The sequence below is a fragment of the Cynoglossus semilaevis genome, chromosome 9 (assembly GCF_000523025.1).
Source record: "Cynoglossus semilaevis isolate Cse_v1.0 chromosome 9, Cse_v1.0, whole genome shotgun sequence".
Classification (NCBI taxonomy): Eukaryota; Metazoa; Chordata; class Actinopteri; order Pleuronectiformes; family Cynoglossidae; genus Cynoglossus; species Cynoglossus semilaevis.
This window is the reverse complement of record NC_024315.1, coordinates 10,372,239-10,390,583: the sequence shown is the minus strand read 5'-3', so window position 1 is coordinate 10,390,583 and position 18,345 is coordinate 10,372,239. Positions and strand designations below refer to the sequence as shown.

General features: G+C 39.1%; 2 protein-coding genes across 3 annotated transcripts; one reads left to right on the top strand and one right to left on the bottom strand.

Moving 5' to 3' along the window:
• Positions 1-770: 770 nt before the first annotated feature.
• On the bottom strand, positions 771-8,396 carry g3bp2a (G3BP stress granule assembly factor 2a). Of its 2 annotated transcripts, none has more exons than XM_008317141.3 (13): positions 8,213-8,396; positions 6,600-6,718; positions 6,431-6,512; positions 6,164-6,337; positions 5,844-5,934; positions 5,593-5,698; positions 5,304-5,484; positions 5,045-5,140; positions 4,744-4,846; positions 4,572-4,631; positions 4,293-4,424; positions 4,084-4,211; positions 771-3,733 (listed from the first exon to the last, which is right to left on the bottom strand). In XM_008317141.3, exons 2-13 carry the CDS (start codon positions 6,692-6,694, stop codon positions 3,452-3,454), a joined length of 1,530 nt encoding a protein of 509 aa, XP_008315363.1. In that variant the 5' UTR covers positions 6,695-6,718; positions 8,213-8,396; the 3' UTR covers positions 771-3,451. The 2 variants fall into 2 exon arrangements, with proteins under 2 accessions (XP_008315363.1, XP_008315365.1); XM_008317143.3 differs by having other exon boundaries at positions 4,093-4,211; positions 8,213-8,395.
• Positions 8,397-10,033: 1,637 nt separating this feature from the next.
• LOC103383832 (SMU1, DNA replication regulator and spliceosomal factor) lies at positions 10,034-16,864 on the top strand. Its single transcript, XM_008317144.3, has 12 exons — positions 10,034-10,669; positions 11,790-12,000; positions 12,100-12,252; positions 12,334-12,450; positions 13,028-13,147; positions 13,540-13,659; positions 13,815-13,931; positions 14,100-14,227; positions 14,971-15,097; positions 15,188-15,349; positions 15,823-15,972; positions 16,223-16,864. Exons 1-12 carry the CDS (start codon positions 10,644-10,646, stop codon positions 16,319-16,321), a joined length of 1,530 nt encoding a protein of 509 aa, XP_008315366.1. The 5' UTR covers positions 10,034-10,643; the 3' UTR covers positions 16,322-16,864.
• The last annotated feature ends 1,481 nt before the right edge of the window (positions 16,865-18,345 follow it).

Here is an 18,345-nt window from a genome sequence, read left to right as displayed (position 1 = left end):
ACTTCCAGAAGTGTTTTGACCTAGATAGAGGATGTTTGGGGAAGTAGCTAGGTTCTTTTTTTGTAGTGCAGTAAATAGCCATTTAAAATGATGCACTTGATATGTCAGTAATTATGACAGGCAAAGTTTTTCCAAAAAGCTTATAACAAAAGAAACAAATGCCTTACTTGTAAGTTTTAGGTGTGGAACAAACACCACTGATAAGCAGATGGCAAGTTGGTTTAGAAGTTCTTTTGGAAACGTAATAATAACATTAAATATTTTGTGTCCATTTAAATACCTCACATTCTTTTAAGATAGATGGTTATGGTGAAGTCGTATAATTTCACTGGGAGTGTCAAAGGTATCTTAACAGAGCACACAAAATGTTAAATAATTTGGAGATACATTGAGTGGCAAAGGTTGCAACTGATAGTCAATTCATGAAGATAGTTAAATTAGATATTGGAAATCAACAGCGAATTGAATCATCACAAGTGATTTGCAACTGTGAGTCCTGAATTCAAAGGGCAAGAGATGAAAAGATACACCTTCTCCTTCAGAGTTAGGCAACTTCTAATATACTGCAGTAAACTAAAGCAATTTCAGTTTTACACACACTAACATATAAGAAGGGGGATTACCTGGAACCATTTCAGACTTCCAAAGTTGTTAGGTTACACAGCATATTTAAAAATAATGTTTCTATACATCTTGTCACGTTTTATGAAACAATGCAAACAGTTGTTTGCAAAATTCCATATGGCAAACCTACAAGTAGGACAAATATATTTGAGGTGCTGATATCAGTAGTTTATTGTATGTTAAGTCCAACACAATCAAGATGGAAAAGGGGGAAATGAACAAAAAAAGAAATAAAAATCAGATTCATCACCTGCAAATGTTTGTAATAGCAACAAGGGTAAGCACAGGAATTTCAAGATGGCAGCCAACTGTTTATCACAACTGCTAAAGCCAAGGTTTTTCTAGTCCTGTAAAAAAGGCTGGAATGATTCACAATGAGGACTTTTTAAAAAATAAATTGAACCACTATAATTTTTTTTTCTTGTAAATTTTGCTTTGGGAGACTTTGTCTGAAACAAAAATCATTGAAAAATCGAGTGATACAGAGGAACCGGCACAACGTATATAATATAAATGCAAACAATTGGTCTGAAAGCATGATGGCTCTTCTTCACTACTCTTCAGTGACTGCAGTAGAAAGTGCCCAATTTAAGTAATTACCCGACAAATATTTGGAATAGAGAAGCGAACTGTGGTCTAACCTCCCAGGGGCTGTACTATCTACAGCTGAAGTTTAAACATTATGTTGCATTAAATCAAGAGCAGCGAAAACCTGAAATATATCCAACTTGTGATTTTGAAGACGTTGCACATTGTCCCACTGCCAGACCAATTTATGAAAGGCTTGTGTTTCAACTGAGATTGTCTCAGAAAAGTTTGAAATAGTGCAATATGACCAGAAAAGGAAGACCTCATTGATAATTTGGCCAGAAAATGCTACATCAAATTTCATTTCTAATTTCAGTGCAATATAACAAAATACATCATGCGACATGTTTCCAGCTAAAGTTAAAGGCCCCCTCACTGAGTGGTAAAACAAAAAACAAAAGCTGTCAAGGATAATAACTAGCGGGCTCATAAAACAATCAGAGTTGGTTTGCCTTAATGCAAAAATAAAATGAATTAAATAAACACAATCATCAGCATGTGTATACAACTGTATAAATGGCTAGAAAAGTAGCAAAAAGAATCACCTGCTTGACTAGAGCTGCCACCAGTCCACCTGCACAGGTCATGTAAAAACCCTCACTAAGGAAACAACATTCTGAAGTGGTGAGAACTGTGGCCGAGCTGACACTTCACTGTCAACTCAGCAGGACCCAAATACATTTTCTGCTCAGTGTATTATGGTTTAAAAGACCCATTTGAACACGGACCAAACGCTTTTCTTGGTTACTATCATTTTAATGTACCATAATTTTAGGGGGTCAGAGTGGTCTTTAGATGCACTCTCTATTTTAGATCTTTAAAGACGAGGCACCTATTGTCACTTAAAAAAAGAAAACCCACACACAACAGACACAATACAAACAAATGTATAAAACTCACAGCAGATCATCTTAGGTAGTAAAACAGTATGGAAAATGAAAAATGCTCCTGAAAAAAAATCCAACATATCTTATGAATACTGCAAGTTTTCTTTTTTAATATATCTGCTTCAGTAGACAATAGTTCAAAATGAGCAGTTCCACTTACAAGGAGAAACCTAGTTCCAACCTTTTTATGCTCTACAAGACTGGAAAAGGTGAAAAAGAAGGCACCATCATGCTTATCAAGATGAGAAAAAAAATGTACTTGTAGATATATACACAAAACCAAACATACAGTAAACTATGATCTTTGCTGCACATTTATTTTTTTATCTGCACTTAAGACAGTAGGGGAGTAGGAGGCAGGTGCCATTCATCCCAGTATTGTGTCAAGCTGGCAGGGAAAGCCATGAAGAAAAACAAAACTTGGAATCCAAAGAAAAAGAGAGTGAGCCTCCTTCATCACCACTCTTCTGTTGTTCAACTTTGTTTCAGGTTTAATCCTTTATCCCCAAACCCACACTTTTGGTGAAAATCCATGTGTGTTTTTTTTTAATTCATAAAGAAGGAAAAGTATTAATGCAGATTTTGCTTGTCATCTTGTCCATCCAGCAGTAATTGAAACGTAGATTTGGATCAAAAACTGATGAGTACATTGGTCACAGCAGATGGCTGTGAGCGAGGCCTGCCCCGGTATGTCGTATCGCTTTGAGACAAAAGAGGTCTCTCCAGCTGTGTTCCAAGCATGGATGTCAACATAACATGAAGTACCCATTAGTGCATATTGATAGAGTGCATTATGCAATTTTGAAGCAGTGGTCTCTCGAAAGGAAAAGGGTAGAAGGCAGCCTTTTCCTCTGGAACTGCACAAATGATGCATCTCCCTCTTTCCCAGCAGTACAGGGCAGAAACTCTATCATACAAAATGTGCAATTGAGGGGTTTTTGTGAAGCAGCGCCCCAGTTTAATCAAGGCATATAAATCTTTTTCAAATGATGGGCTGTTTTACTGTAGTCAAAAGTCTTATCAGTCCCTCCTATTGTGGCATTGGTCCTTGTTGGTTTTCCTTCAATCGTGATTTTAGAAATTAAAGTTTGTGTATTCTTGAGGAACCAGAAAGGATGCTCGTCTCACAACTAATAAGCCATATCTTTGTTTGCATTTTTTGTTTGGTCTATTCCACAAATGGTTGACAGGCTGTGTCACATTCCAAAGCAAAAAGGAAACCAAGAAAACAAAACAAAAAAAAACAAAACAAAACAACTATAAACGTTAATACAAGATTTTTTTTTTTCTTTACGTGTAGGGCTGAAGATGAAAAGCAAGGTATTTTCTCCAAACTGCAGGTGGTTGTCTCTTCAACGACGTTGAGACGAGAATCGACCCTCTCCCTGCCCGCCAGAGCCCCTCCCAGAGCCCATGCCAGGTTTTGGGGCCATACCACCTCGAGGGGGTGGTCCCCTACCATCACGCTCACGCATCATGCCACCTCCCACAATGCCTCTCGATCCTCCAGGACCCCGGTCATTGCGCCTCATGTCCCGACGGTCGTCTCCTCCTCCACGGGTTTCTCGTTCACGCACCGCCCTTGTCTTCTTCTCCTCCACATTCAGGCGCACTTCGCCTCGGAACATGATGGGCTGCATTGAGAAAACCCAAGTTGACTATAGAGCAACAGAGAATTATCCTCAAACATTTCAGATTCATTCACCCATGTCATTCATTGGTTTCTTCTTCAACCCAAGAAATACAATCCAAATTTAAAAGTAATTAGAAAAAAAGCCAAGTGAAAAACAATAGTGTGATGTTGATTAGTGATGTACTGTTTATCATTTACATTATTGGTCAATACAGGTTTCAAAAATGTTTTTATACAAAGTGTCTGAAAAAACATTGGAAGTTTTAAGGAAAAGCCAAATTCCTGTAAAGGTGCCACCAAACCACCACCAAATGAATGAAAGTGGGGTAATGAAAAAAAATCAATACGTGCCCCTTCTACCTTGGCCCCCAAGATTCTTTGCACCGGATCAGAGTCGTCAAAAACCACAAATCCAAAGTTGGGTAGTTTTCCACCAACTCCCTTTGTGTTGATTCGCAGCTCCACCACATTTCCATATGCTGCAATAAAAAAGACAATCAGTAAATATATGATACAGAAGTCCACAGTTATGTGACTTTAGGAGAACCTGGTTAACTTACTCATGAAAAACTCTTTCAGCTCACTCTCATCAATGTCATGAGGGAGGTTCCCGACAAACAGCTGGTGGCTGTCTGGGTACCGGACAATTCGCCTACTGTCCATGTCACCAGATTCAGAGTCTCCTCTGCCACCTGCAAGAAAAAGGACAAACGTTAATCAGAATTTACTCCTTATAAACAACGTGAGTGAGCTGAGTTTACAATGAAATGACCAGGCATCAAGACACCTGGACAACTTAAAAGAGACAAAGGTGAAACTATGAGATGTAGAGTATTTACCTTTGTTAACAAAACTCAGGTGAGGCTTTCCTATTTGTGACTCTGAAGATGAAACACCATCTAATAGACACAAACCAAGTAAAGGCATCAGGTTATAAAAAGAGCACACAGCACAGAAATAAATAAATCCTGAAGTACATAAGTAAGTAGTTAAAACTTGTGGGTAAATTACCCGGTCTAGGTCCCCTGGGAGTGAAAGCAGGCCTGTCCCGTGTTCGCTGGTCCCTGGGCCTCATTGGTGCTGCCTGTGTCTCTGACTTGGGTTCCACTTTGGGCTGCGTAAAAAACAAAAGATAGACACAAACACACAAAACAATCATCAATGATATGTTTAAGATTTCATAGTTTTCAATAATTCCTATAAATGTATCATTAATCTTGTTCCAGTGTTTGTTCTTGTTTGACAGTGCACATACTTGCCATAACTTGCAAAACAAAATATCAATTAATTTTCATTTCAATTCATTTGTTACCTGTGACACTTTTACTACATGGGGTGGGATTCCAGAGGTGGTGACTGTTCCAGCAGGAGGCAAGTTTTTACTGGTCACCAAGGCCCAAGAAAAAGCCTGCAGAGCAAAACAACATTACAATGACAAATTCTAAATGACTTTTGCACAATAACAGTTCAATACACAAACATGTAAAATAAACTTAAAGAAACTTAAACCGAATCTAGAATATAAATATTAGTATATTTATATAATAACATAGTATAATAATCATCCTCACCTTGGGAGTCTCCTGTGTATTTGGTGGGGACTCCACAGGAACAGGTGAAGGTGCCTTTTCCTCCAATTCTTCTAGAACCTTGTCATCCACTTCAGGCTTTATCTCTTCTATTTTGGGCTCTGGTTCAGGCTCAGGCTCTGGTTCTGGAGCTGGCTCCTCCATGGGCTCTTCTACTCCATTACTGTTAAGGACAAAAACATGTTGTTACTTATGCATGTTTACTATTTTTAACAGAACTCACCATTTGTGGAAAATAAATTATTTAAGCATGTGATCAGTTTTCAAATACCTGACTGGATGGGGTTCGTAATAGGTGGTGCTGGTTGGGCTTTCCTGAAGTGGCTCAGGAGATGGCTGCCTCTCCTCTGGCTCCTCTTCCACTTCTTCCTCTGACTCTGGATTGAAAAAAAAAAAACAACAAAAAAAACCCCCATAATATATATTAACATTGTCATTCATAGTACATATAAACAACAGACATGAATGGAAATCCTTGCAAAAATAGTTCTTGTCCATAGTCAGTATTTTTCATGCTCATACCTTCATCAAGCTCTGCATCAGAATCTCCAAACACCTCATCTTCATAACGAAATATGTCATTGTGGACGTAGAATTTATTTGCCACTGATCCCTAAAAGGCACAAAGCCAACAAGCATGTCAAATTATACAATTAATTAGGCTATAAAATAAAGACAAACTTTACATCTCACTTTAAAACATTACATTGAGTTATTCTATTTTCTTAAGATCTCTAACAAAAAACTAAGTTTGAAAAGTTATGGGCCTGAAAATATTATATGCTGATTTGAGTCGAAAACTCTCAATGCTCAATACTGTCACTAATAGAATGAGATCTTACCTCTGGTGCAAGCACAAAGGTTTGCATGAACTTCCTCATAGGCTGGCCACTGTTTGACAGTTCCCCAAGGACTTGGACCACTACACCATCACTGAGCGTGGTGTGAGCATCCACATGTCTGATTTTAGTGTGGCACTCACTAAACTGCAGGGACATGACCTTCTTGTGGATTTCCTATCAAACCACAAATAGGTGAGTTTCAGTGTGTCAATACAAACCAATTTTTGGTTATTCCAGTTCAAATGGGAGAAAAAAAAAACAACCTACCGCTTGCCCATACACTGCTTCTGCCAGCTTTCCACTGGGGTCAAGTCCTCCATGAACATAGGAAGAGTTCCTTCCATAAAACCTAACAGTGCAACAACAGGGCAGTTTTAGTTTTATTGTAACATCACAGCTAAATAACCACGATTAACCATCACACATCAGTTTTTACCTGTGCAGAAAATCTGGTGCTTTGTTTAAGAGTGTGTAATACTGCCTCACAAACTCCCGCCCTACAAGCAGGGGACTTGGCTTCTCCATCACCATTTCTTTGGTAAACAATATTAAGTGCTGGAAAAGAAAATGATCATGAAGTTGTTTTACAAGCACAAACTTTAAGGAGAACAAAGATTAACAAATACCCCCTTTTTAAGTCTACATTCCTAACAATATACTGAAACATCTAAAGACAAAATAACGAAATAAGCATTCTTAGTCAAAAACAACTATATATATTGCATATCTGTATTTAACAACATGATTTGTGTTCACACGATGTATTGGCGTTTACATGAACAAAGGCATTCGAAAGTTAAAATCAAGCATGGAAACCGATGTTAGGAAACGATATGAGGAAATCAAGTCTATACACACGAGCTTTAGCAGTTTGATTTTCACCAAACACCGATAAATAACCAGGTACAGGATGTGAAAACAAGATGTTTCACTTTCTTTGTCTCACGGGGCCCTCGATTTAACTGACCCACATCAGTCCTGCAGCGGAGGCATGACAACTAAGTGTTAGCTCGAAAGCTAACAGGACTTTCAACTGCGCCATCATGTCCATCCACTGAGACAAAGGAGAAACGAGGTTATATATCGCGATGTACAACCGGTGTAAACTCCACGTTAGGCAATAAAAAAACGAACTGAAATCCAAACTCAACGTTGTGTAATATAAACATTTAGGCGACACACAATCTGAGCAGCGCTACGTAAATAGGTGGCCTATTTAAAAAGGCATACATGTCGATGCTAACAACAATTAGCCGTCTTCATTTGTCGCAACTCTATAAGGTCCTTAATAAGAAATAAGTATAATTGATATAATATTCGTGTATAAAGAAATTATTTTGTGTTCATCTTTAACCCATAATCAACTCTTTCCAAACAATAAAAGTGAGAATATGTAAGTAAATGCTAAATCGCTGGCCTTATTATTAAAAAGCTAGGTAGCCGGCTAAGATTAGCTGCGGCTAACTTGTGGCGTCGTCGTTTTTCCACTCGCCGGTCTCCAGTTTTTGTAGGAAATGGAGGCGAATTAATTATAAAAATGACGTTGATGTTTTCGGGCAACGCAGAATATACCTTTTGACAAAAATGAAAATTTAAACAAACCAAGGGTGTCTTACAGTGGCAACATTAATAACATTAGCGCTAACTCAGGTGATTGCAATTGTACCACATCTCCTATACAGAACAGAAATACACCCACACGCTCAGTTTTTGTACGCTTATGGATATTTTAAATCAAATGCATTATGTTGTCTCAAAACACTGACAGACCTAAGCTCGATTGAACATTAATTGAATGTCTACTTCTTCCCGTCCTATTGTCAATGGGACAAGTTCAAAGCTGTACAAACTATAAGAAAACAGGAGATTTCGAATACAACTAACATGATACACAACGCCGAAATGGGCTTCGTGTACCACACCGATTTTCTGTAAACACTGAAATACTGCTTTCTTTTGCGCGGCTGTGGCAGAAACAGACAATGCATTGCCATTAGCTGACTTGTTAGCCTAGCTGTCAAGCAATCATAGCTAATTTAGCTAACTTACCTTTGGAAAGACCTATCTGTGTAGACAGAATAAATCTAAATAAATAACGACAAATCGCCAACCTCAAACTATTCTGAAATACTAGTAGTCTCGGGCGAAATATCGCAATATTTGCCCCGTTCCGGTAACTGACAAATTTATGATCTCTGCTGTACCAGAGATTGAAGATTTAAAGTGATAGGAGCGATTTATTGTTTTACCCCTGCAATCTGGGGCAGGGAACCCCCGACACAACGGCTCAGCCAATGGCATGCTTGCACTAGGACACGCAACGTATGACGTTAGCAATCAAACCACGCCCCAACACTTGGCACATTTACTACAAAAAGAAACTTATTTATGCTGTTGAAGATCATGAACATTTTGTGAAGTTTCAACCTCCATCTCTTCATTTCACCTTATTCTTCCCGGCATGTATTAGGGCATATAGCTTTATTATTAAATAACACAATTACCACCGAACAAGGTATTAAATTAAAATGATAAATTAAATGATGTTGCCATCAGGCAGGCGTTACAGGTCCATCAAAACCCGAACCTGAGAGACAGCTTCTTTCCCCAAGCCATCATCAGACTTAACTCACACACGCACTAACACGTCCCCTAACAACACACTTTTGAAATCTATATTATTATTTATATTTAAAGTAAATTTCTTGCTGTTGTCATTGTAGGGCTGATTGCTTATAAGTAGCCATGTTGTATGTACTGTATGTATCTGTGATACACCTGCAAAGAAGCCTTCCCCAATTTCGTTATGTTCTAACCAAACATAATGACAATAAAGACTATCCTATTCTATTCTAAATTGGTTTAAAAAATGTAATCCATCATAGTTATCCATATCCTTAACCAACCTGACCTGTAAAATATCCTTTCCAGCGCTATCTCTCCCTTAGCGAACTGATACAAATCCTTCTCTAAACAACAATTGCAAAGAGTAATTAAGGAAGGGGGGTATGACCAAGAGCTGGTTAATGTTAAACAATCAAGTCAAAACGGTTTGAGTCAAACAATTACTCTCTGTAAAATAAAGAATATTTTATCAAATTTTGCCTGACAAATAGAATCAATTTAATAAGAAAACCGTATTAACTTTCTAGATATAGAACACTGGTAAGGCAGAAGATAAAGTTTACACAGTTTGAATCTTGTTACAAATTAAATTAGCTCATAAATACACTATTAATGTGAGTGCACAAAGATCCATTAAAGACCATTTCGGCTTTTCTACTGGTCCATCCCAGCTGCGCCTTTTATGAACAAAATATATCAGAGTGTTCATCAGAGAAGGAGGTCATGTACAGTGTTGTCTATTACAACAAATCCGGTTCAGTTCAAGTCATTACAACTGAAGAGCAGTCAAACTACAGTACACCTGATTTCTTTAGTACATACAAACCCTCCCTCCCCTTAAGTAATTAATCCTCACTTTCATTCTCAAAAACACACCATAAAAACTGAGGACATCAAGTAAACTGTCCAGGATCTAATGTTAAGGTTGCATGTGGTAGATTAATACCTTACCATTTATAAAAATAGGAACACAAATAGAACTTGACACTTGAAATGAAAACAATTTATAGACTGTACGAATGTAAGACATCAGTAACATTGTTTTATATTGAATTGTTGCCAATACAAAATCAAAAATAAATAATTTCTACATTTCTATACGTGTGCCTTCAACACAGATAAATATCACACCTCAGCTGTCAATGAACCCTGTAAATTTAGTATATATCACGGGCTGTATGTTGCATTTGATCCTTTGTTCTCCAACATTCAACAGCGTCTCTTTTATCTGTAGCTGAAGAAAGATAAGATCACATTCCTTCTAAAGTGAAAGTCACTGATTAACATTCACAACCCATTGCTATTTCAGTCCAACAGTGCCACAGTCTCCGTGTGAATTAAGGTTACACAACACCGCAAGATGTGCAATTACCGGAAAAGACAGTAATTGCTGGTGTATGCAGAGACCAGAGATTAAGTTGGCGAACCGACACCCGCCACAGAAGGCACACAGCTGTGTGTCTGCATAGTGATGAGCAGAGGACGTTTGTTTGTCTTCAGTACACAAGGAGCGCACGCTCTGAGCCACGAGGCTCTGTCCATGGTGCTGATGCAGCAGCAGCTGTGTTGAGCACGTATTCGAGCACCTGCACCCGTCGTCCCCGAAAGATGTTGCTTTGTTCGTGGGTAAACTTAACAGTGGTGGCGCAGAGATTTACAAAGAGTGTGATGCCGCCATTGGCAGGTGATGTGTACGAGTGCACTGTGAGGCAGTGAAAAGAATCACAGACACACAGGAGAAACACGTGTAGTGGGTGGTCCTGAGCGCACGGCGTTCACGTGACTCTGGCGAGCGCACGGTCGCCTCCACCTCCACAGTCAGTCCAGTGCTGCAGCAGCAGGAGACAGACGCAACATGGCTGTGGAGATGGAGCCTGCAGAGTAAGTGCTTCACCCCTAGGGGTTTGTAAAAAATAAATGTAAATAACAAGTAAGAGTTCAAAGATGGACAGTTATTGAAACATCGCTGGACATGGATACGATCTGAGTTTTATTTTTAACAAATGTTAGGAGCTGTCCTATGGTTTGTTCATTTAAGATTTTCTAACTTACAAGGTTCCTATCCTTGATTTATCTTACTTTGTGTTTTATTTTATTAAGGACGACTGTCCTCGTTTTGTCAAAACGTGTTCGGGCAAGGCAGTGTTTACATATTGAACATGAACACAGCTGTCGTTTCCTATGACGTCTTTGACGTTTCTGATCATTTTAAACAGATCACTTTGGTCAATGTTTGTTGGCAAGGACGTTCAAACGTTTGCTTTCAGCCATTTAACCTCAGCTTCTTCACTACAGTGAAGAACAGAGAGAGGAGGGGGCGTTTCCCTGGTTTTTGCTGCCACTACTGTATATGCAGTGTTTTCCTAATCCATGTGCCTGTTGATCTCACCCGATCCCCATGTCAAGTGTCGTAAGGTTGTTTGCCTTTTTGTTTAACTGCCGTGAAATATTAGCTCATCGTGAAATCGTGTTGAGGTAAAAAAAAAAACGAAGGAGGAGTAACGGTATTACTGCATGTGGTCGTTACTGCGACCTACCCACAATAAAACACTCCTTAGGATAAATGCAGATGACACATTCGTTGTGAGGATATATATAGTTTGTGTATGTGCAATGACAAAGGTGCCATTGTACATATATAGGAATAAAGTTAGAGCAACAACACTTTAACATTAAATGTCCTTGTTATCTTTTTATCACCATGTGGCAGGTCTGGTTTTTATGTTACAACCTGAACTGTTGGCAAGAGCCTCTTGGCCTCTTTAGACCCTAATAAAAACTGTAGTTGAATCTCTGTGTTGTGGGTTTGGCTCCAGACCAGGGGTGGGCAAACTTTTTGGCTCACGCAAAATAATTTTAATAAAAACGACTTAGTTATATATTCCGTTTATGTCACCCTTTATGAGTAACACTGTGCAAAACACCAGGAGAAAAGTTGTTGTATAGGCCGACTGTATGTGTTAACTTGTTGTTGTAATAGTTGTGCGTCTTGTCCCCGCAGTGTGATCCGCTTGATAATGCAGTATCTAAAGGAGAACAACCTCTACAGAACACTCAACACTTTACAGGAGGAAACCACTGTCTCTCTCAACACAGTGGAGAGCATCGACAGTTTTATTGCAGATATAAACAGTGGCCACTGGGACTGCGTCCTGTTGGCCATCGAGTCCCTCAAGCTTCCCGACAACATACTAATTGACCTTTATGAGCAGGTGAGTACTACACTGATGAGGTAGAATATTTCCTGGCTTGGTTTGTTCCTGGGGTGGCAGCGTTTGAGTGTTGATGTTTTGTACTGATCTCTTCCAAAGGTTGTTATGGAACTAATCGAGATGAGAGAGGTGGGTGCAGCTCGCTCGCTCCTCAGACGAACTGATCCGATGATCATGTTAAAGCAGACGCAGCCAGAGAGGTACATGCACTTGGAGAACCTACTAATTTGCTCCTACTTTGACCCTCGTGAGGTAGGGAACTGACTGTTCCTAACTTTCCAGAGCTCCATAAACTACAAAATAAAAAGTTGTTTCTTATTTTTCACAATGAAGGCATATCCGAATGGCAGTAGCAAGGAGAAGCGGCGTATGGCGATAGCGCAGGCCTTGGTGAGGGAGGTCAGTGTGGTCCCTCCTTCTCGCCTCATTGGACTTCTGGAACAAGTCAGTGTAAGTTTACTACATGTTATATTTCATCCAGCTCAAACAAAGTAAATAAATAATAAACAAATAATCAGGCCTAAAAACTCATTAGAAAATCAATAACTATGAAAATTCACAAGACAATAGATCCTTAATGGCAGTTTGTCTCCGTATGTGTCTTTGCAATGGACTGGTGAACTGTCCAGTGATTGGCTTGTAGCCCTTTGGTGACCATGAAAAGGATCATGTGGTAGAAGATGAATGAATTTGCCTTATTATTGATCAATGGATCAAGGATTTAAAAGTGCGATTTTGACGGTAGCCCAGAATAAACAACCGTATTCTGAGCTTCAGAAAGACAGGGATATGACCTGGGCCTAAATGCAGCATAAATAGACTGAGGCAGTGAGTTAAAAGTCTTACTTTGACTCAGTGGGCTGAGAGCGAGGTGATTGAGTGTAGCTGTTTTTACACCTGCCTTGGTTTGTAGGTTCTGGGTTTGAGCCCCAGAGGAACCACATACCTTGTCCTGAAAAATTCAACACACGTTTGTCCTGTTTTTTGTTTCCTGTTTTGTGATCTGCTTCTTCATTCTTGCCCACAGTCTATGAAGCTGCATAGTCCAGGTCACCTGTCTCCTGACACAAACATGGACACAGCAGGCCACAAGGAGAGCCATCCGGAGAAGGAGAGATATCCAACACAGCTTTACCGCCACATCAAGGTTGATATCATTGGTTCTGTTGAAAAACAACTTCAGGTTCTGCCATGACAGCACAATAGTTGTGTCCCTGCTGATGATAAACACGTAGACTTTGTTTTGTCTTCCTCCTGATCCCCAAGCACTGAAAATGTGCAACGAACCCAAACAGATGAAGGAAACACTCCCCAGGGCCTGGCTGCTCTCCCATCTCTTACATTGCAGATAGAATCGTCTGAGCAGCTTGTCTTTGCTTTTCTGTGCAAGGTCATTAGTGTGGGCAGTCAGGCCAAGCTCTTTATAAACTTGTAATTTCTGCCTCTCTGCTGTGTTTTTTACACCCAGGAAAAAATAGAAGATCATATTATTTGGAAGTTGTTCAACAGCTGATGATTCATGGCATTTTATGTCTGCAGTTTGGACGGCGATCACATGTAGAATGCGCTCGCTTCTCCCCTGATGGTCGGTACTTAATCACTGGATCAGTGGACGGCTTCATTGAGATCTGGAACATCAGTTCTGGAAAACTTAGTAAGGTATCTTAATAATGTCATAACATTATGAAGTACTTCTGTACATCTGGAGGATAATGAAGACTTTTGGCAGAGGTCCTGATACATATTTCATTTGTTGTTCATTCGGTTGTTGTGTGTGTGTTTGTGTGCATGACCCTAACTCTGTAATGAGTTAGGATTTAAAGTACCAGGCAGAGGAGAGCTTCATGATGATGGATGATGCTGTTCTCTGTATGTGCTTCAGTCAGGATGTTGATCTACTGGCAACAGGAGCTCAAAACGGGAAAATAAAGGTTGGTACGCTGGGACTTTTACTCTTCATAATGTTCGTTAATTGTTTTACAAAAAGAATTAAAGTACTAAAAAGAAAATTTCCCAGTGCCATTGAAGTCATAACCAAGACATCTTGATTATTGGATTCCATCAGTTTAAAGTGTGTGTTTGTGTGTGTTGGGATGAAGGTCTGGAAGATCCAGAGTGGCTTGTGTCTGCGCAGGTTTGAGCACGCTCACAGCAAAGGTGTGACCTGTCTGAGCTTCTCCAAAGACAACAACCACATTCTCAGTGCTTCTTTTGACCACACCATCAGGTGGGACATACCATCTACCAAATGTATAACTTCATGAAAAAGATTATTGTTGCGTACATTTATTTATAACTACAACCATTTGGATTGTTTCTGATGTGTCACAACAACAGATTTCCTGAGGAAGTGGTCGATAGATTTTATTAGGTCCAGACAAGATTTACAAACGTGAACAAATGAACGGGTGAATGGGTGAAAAATTCAATGTTGTCTTTCAGTACATGAGCAATACATATACACACACATACGTACAATTTCTTCACACTTTCTTCACAATGAGCCCTAAAATCTAACTTTTACAGTAGTAGTGACATGATTCACATCAGAACACAGTTTCGAGAAAAGTTCTCAGTTCTTTTATTTTGCCTCCACATATAACCAAGGAGTTGAGTTTCTATTTTTGCCTGCACCCTGCAGGGTGTGGGCTGAGACTCTTAGCTGTGATGGAAGCACATGTGTGGTGTAGGTGCTCAAGCAGGAGACTGCAACATCTTGTATCATTTCCAAATCCTTCAGCTGGCAGCTGATCTTCCTACCAGAGACTCCTTGATCCAGTTAGAACCAGACATTTGTCATGGTTAGGTTAATCTCACGCCGCAGGAGCTAAAAATAATAACAGCAGTTCAGTCACACTTTTTCTTCTGTTCCACAGTGAAAACATCTCCTTAGGATGATTCAAGTGTTTGCTTTGATGATGTTAGAACATTTATCCACATTCATGTCAAACAGACGCTTGTTTTTCACAGAATCCACGAACTGAGGTCTGGAAAGACAATAAAGGAGTTAAACGGCCATTCGTCGTTTGTAAATGACGCTTCTTTTACTCAAGACGGATTTCACATCATCAGTGCCTCGTCTGATGGCACTATTAAGGTTGAATGAGCTATTTTAATGACTTGGTTTTGTTCAGCATGATGTAAATCTGATGTAGCTGAGAACCACTTTGCTATTTGTATTTTCCAGATCTGGAACACAAAGACTTGTGAGTCCATCCACACTTTCCAGTCACTGTCAGGGACATTGGTGGTCCCAGTCTACAGTGTAATTCCTCTCCCACAGAACCCAGAACAGCTTGTGATTTGTAACCACTCCAGCCATGTGGTTATCATGAGCATGGACGGTCAGGTGAGTGCAGCTTAAAATGTTATATAATTGAGACAAAATTCAATAACATCGTCAGTGGCTAGTTGACGTTGACTCAACTTTCATTACATTACAAAAATATATATATTAAATATATTAGTCCCTTGTTTGTCCCACAGTTAGGGTAATTCACAGCTTGAATCTACCATTAGGTATGTGGTTCCTCTGGGACTCAAACCCAGGACCTTCTGTATGTAAGGCAGATGCATAAGGCAGGCATGATAACTGCTATCAAACTACAAGAATCTGAAGTCATGCCCCTTAGTTCAGGCAAATACACAGTGCAATACTATATATATCTTACTCTTTGAGTATGAAAGAAGACGAGTCACTGAAGTCCTTTTCACCTTCCAGAGCCAAGACAACTTAGTCACATTTTGTTCATGTCAGAACATCTTACCATTTCCCTCTTCAGGCACATGTATAAAAGTTGAAAACCTGCTCTTTCCTTTCAGACTGTAAAAACATTCAGTGCAGATGAATCAGCCACAGACTTTGTGTGCTGCACCCTGTCACCTCATGGGGAGTGGATTTACTGTGTGGGAGAAGACTATGTCCTGTACTGCTTTAACTACGAATCAGGGAAGCTGGAGAAAAAGCTGATCGTAAGTTCTGCTGCTGCTGTACACTCATTAGCAGTGAGTGTGGGGGTGGTTATCCCATGATGCATTGGGCCTTTTTAAAAAAACTTTTTATACCTATAGACAAGCCTAGAAACCCAGACATATCTGCTGTTTTTAGGCTTGCAGACAGATGCCCAAGATTTAGGTGTTGTCTTTGACTCTTCTCTGTCTTTGGCGTGAGGTTATAAGGAAATGCTTGTTTTTCATTTGAGAAATATTGTCGCATCTACAGGTTCATGAGAAAGATGTCATTGGCATCACTCACCATCCGCATGACAACCTGATCGCCACCTACAGCGAGGACGGCCTGCTGAGGCTATGGAAACCTTAGAAGATGCATTGGGGAGGAGGTGTTTGACAACCGTACTCAAACTTTTGAAGTAACTGGGATTTAAAACCAAATCCAAACGGAATTAACCCCTGATGTATACAACTCTGAATCTATTAGTAAAGAATTAATATATTAATAAGGGCTGTTAAAATTAATCCATTAATCCAAATTTTCATTTGTGAAACAAACTAATGCATTTTAAGTATGGGTAGAAGGAGGAGCCCCATGTCCAATAATTCCACTGTCCATTCATTTATTGTTGCTCTAACACACTGTAGGTGCACACGTTGTTATTTATACAGACTGCAGGTAAAAGTTTCCATTTCGCCAATGCACCTCAAGCTTAAAATACCATCCCACTGCCCTGAATGAGCTTGTGGAGGCTTCAACTGCAGGTCGACTGAACTTCAGGTAAATCATGGTCAATAGTGATTACCATATTTTCTGGACTACAAGTCACTCTGGAGTGTAAGTTGGCCCAGCCAAAAAATGCATAAAGAAAAAAAAAAAACGGTACACCAGCCAGCTAGAGTGCCCTCTAGCGGCTGTCAATGTGAAAATAACTAACATGTAAAAGGAGTAGCAGATACTGGTACACAAGCCTAGAGTGTAACAAACATGTATCTATTTTAATTTAAGTTGCACCTGAGCATAAGTGGCAAACCCAGCCAAAGGATGAAAAAAGTGCGACTTATATATGGTAAAATATGGTAATCCTGATTAATACATGGATTTAAAATGTAAGTATGACAGCCCTTAAATTAATATAATGACAAATGTTTGAACATTGAAAAATACATTTTACAGTTAATAAGCTGATGTGACATTTGTCATTTGATCTTATTAGAAATATTATTACATTGTTGACTTATGGATTCATTATTTTTCTATAACACAAGCACAGCAGTGCAAGGAAGTGCTGTTTAGAAATATAGTGAATCACGAAGTGATGGACAGCCATTCGTTTTGGATTAACTTTTTCATGACTTCAGGTCCTTCGCTCCCAGTCAGTCTTCCCGGTGGACCCATCCTCTTCTGAGCAGTTTGAAAACCTATTTTCATTTCATTTACAAATTGCTTTGTGTTTGGGCATAAACAAACATCTTCAGGAAAATATTTGTTAGTGCAGCACGAGGTTTTTAAAACTACTTTTGTAACTTTGATTCAATGATTCAGGTGTATTTTGTTTGCATGCTACCTCGACAACACTACGGAAATGCAGCTCTACTCTCTGGATCCTTCTAACATGTGCATGTCAAATAATGGTGAACCCAAAATAAGCTTTTGTGACAAATCCAGTATTATGTGCGTATGTTGTATTTCATGTGCGTTCACTGACTGTAGTAATGATTCCTGTGCGGTAGTAGAACATGTTCGTCTGCACGACACAGACCCAGTGCCTCGACCTGTCACTGTTCCTCCTACTGTCTGCCGTTGATGTAAAATAACATGTTTTCTATATACTTTGTGTGGTACTACTACAGGATTATCATTAAATAACAATTTGTCATTATAAACTCTTGTTATGTATCATTTTTCTGTATTTAGAATGAATTAAGTTTTTATTGAAAATAAAACATGATGGAATGTGTCCTGGGAAAGCAACTAGATTTAGTAGGGATGTCAGATATCTGCCGACCCGATATTATCGGCCCAATATTAGCATAATTATGTAATACTTGTAGGAATCGTTATCTGTTTTTCCTGATAATGAAAACACGATAATGCAATGCATAGTTTTGGGGATAAACGGCAGTATATAAAAGTTACTAGATGGCAGCAGTGCAACTCATTGAATTAAACTATTTTAATAACAGGGGATTGTATACAGAATGCTGGTGCCAGCAACTCATACAGTTGTTTGTATATATATATATATATATAAAAAATATTACCAGGCCTATATTGGTATTGGTCATTATCGGAATCAAAAATTGGAATCGGATATCCCTAGTATTTAGAAATGGTCTACAAAAATACAACTCAAAGCATAAAAACTCTAATTTAAACAGGAAAATAAAATA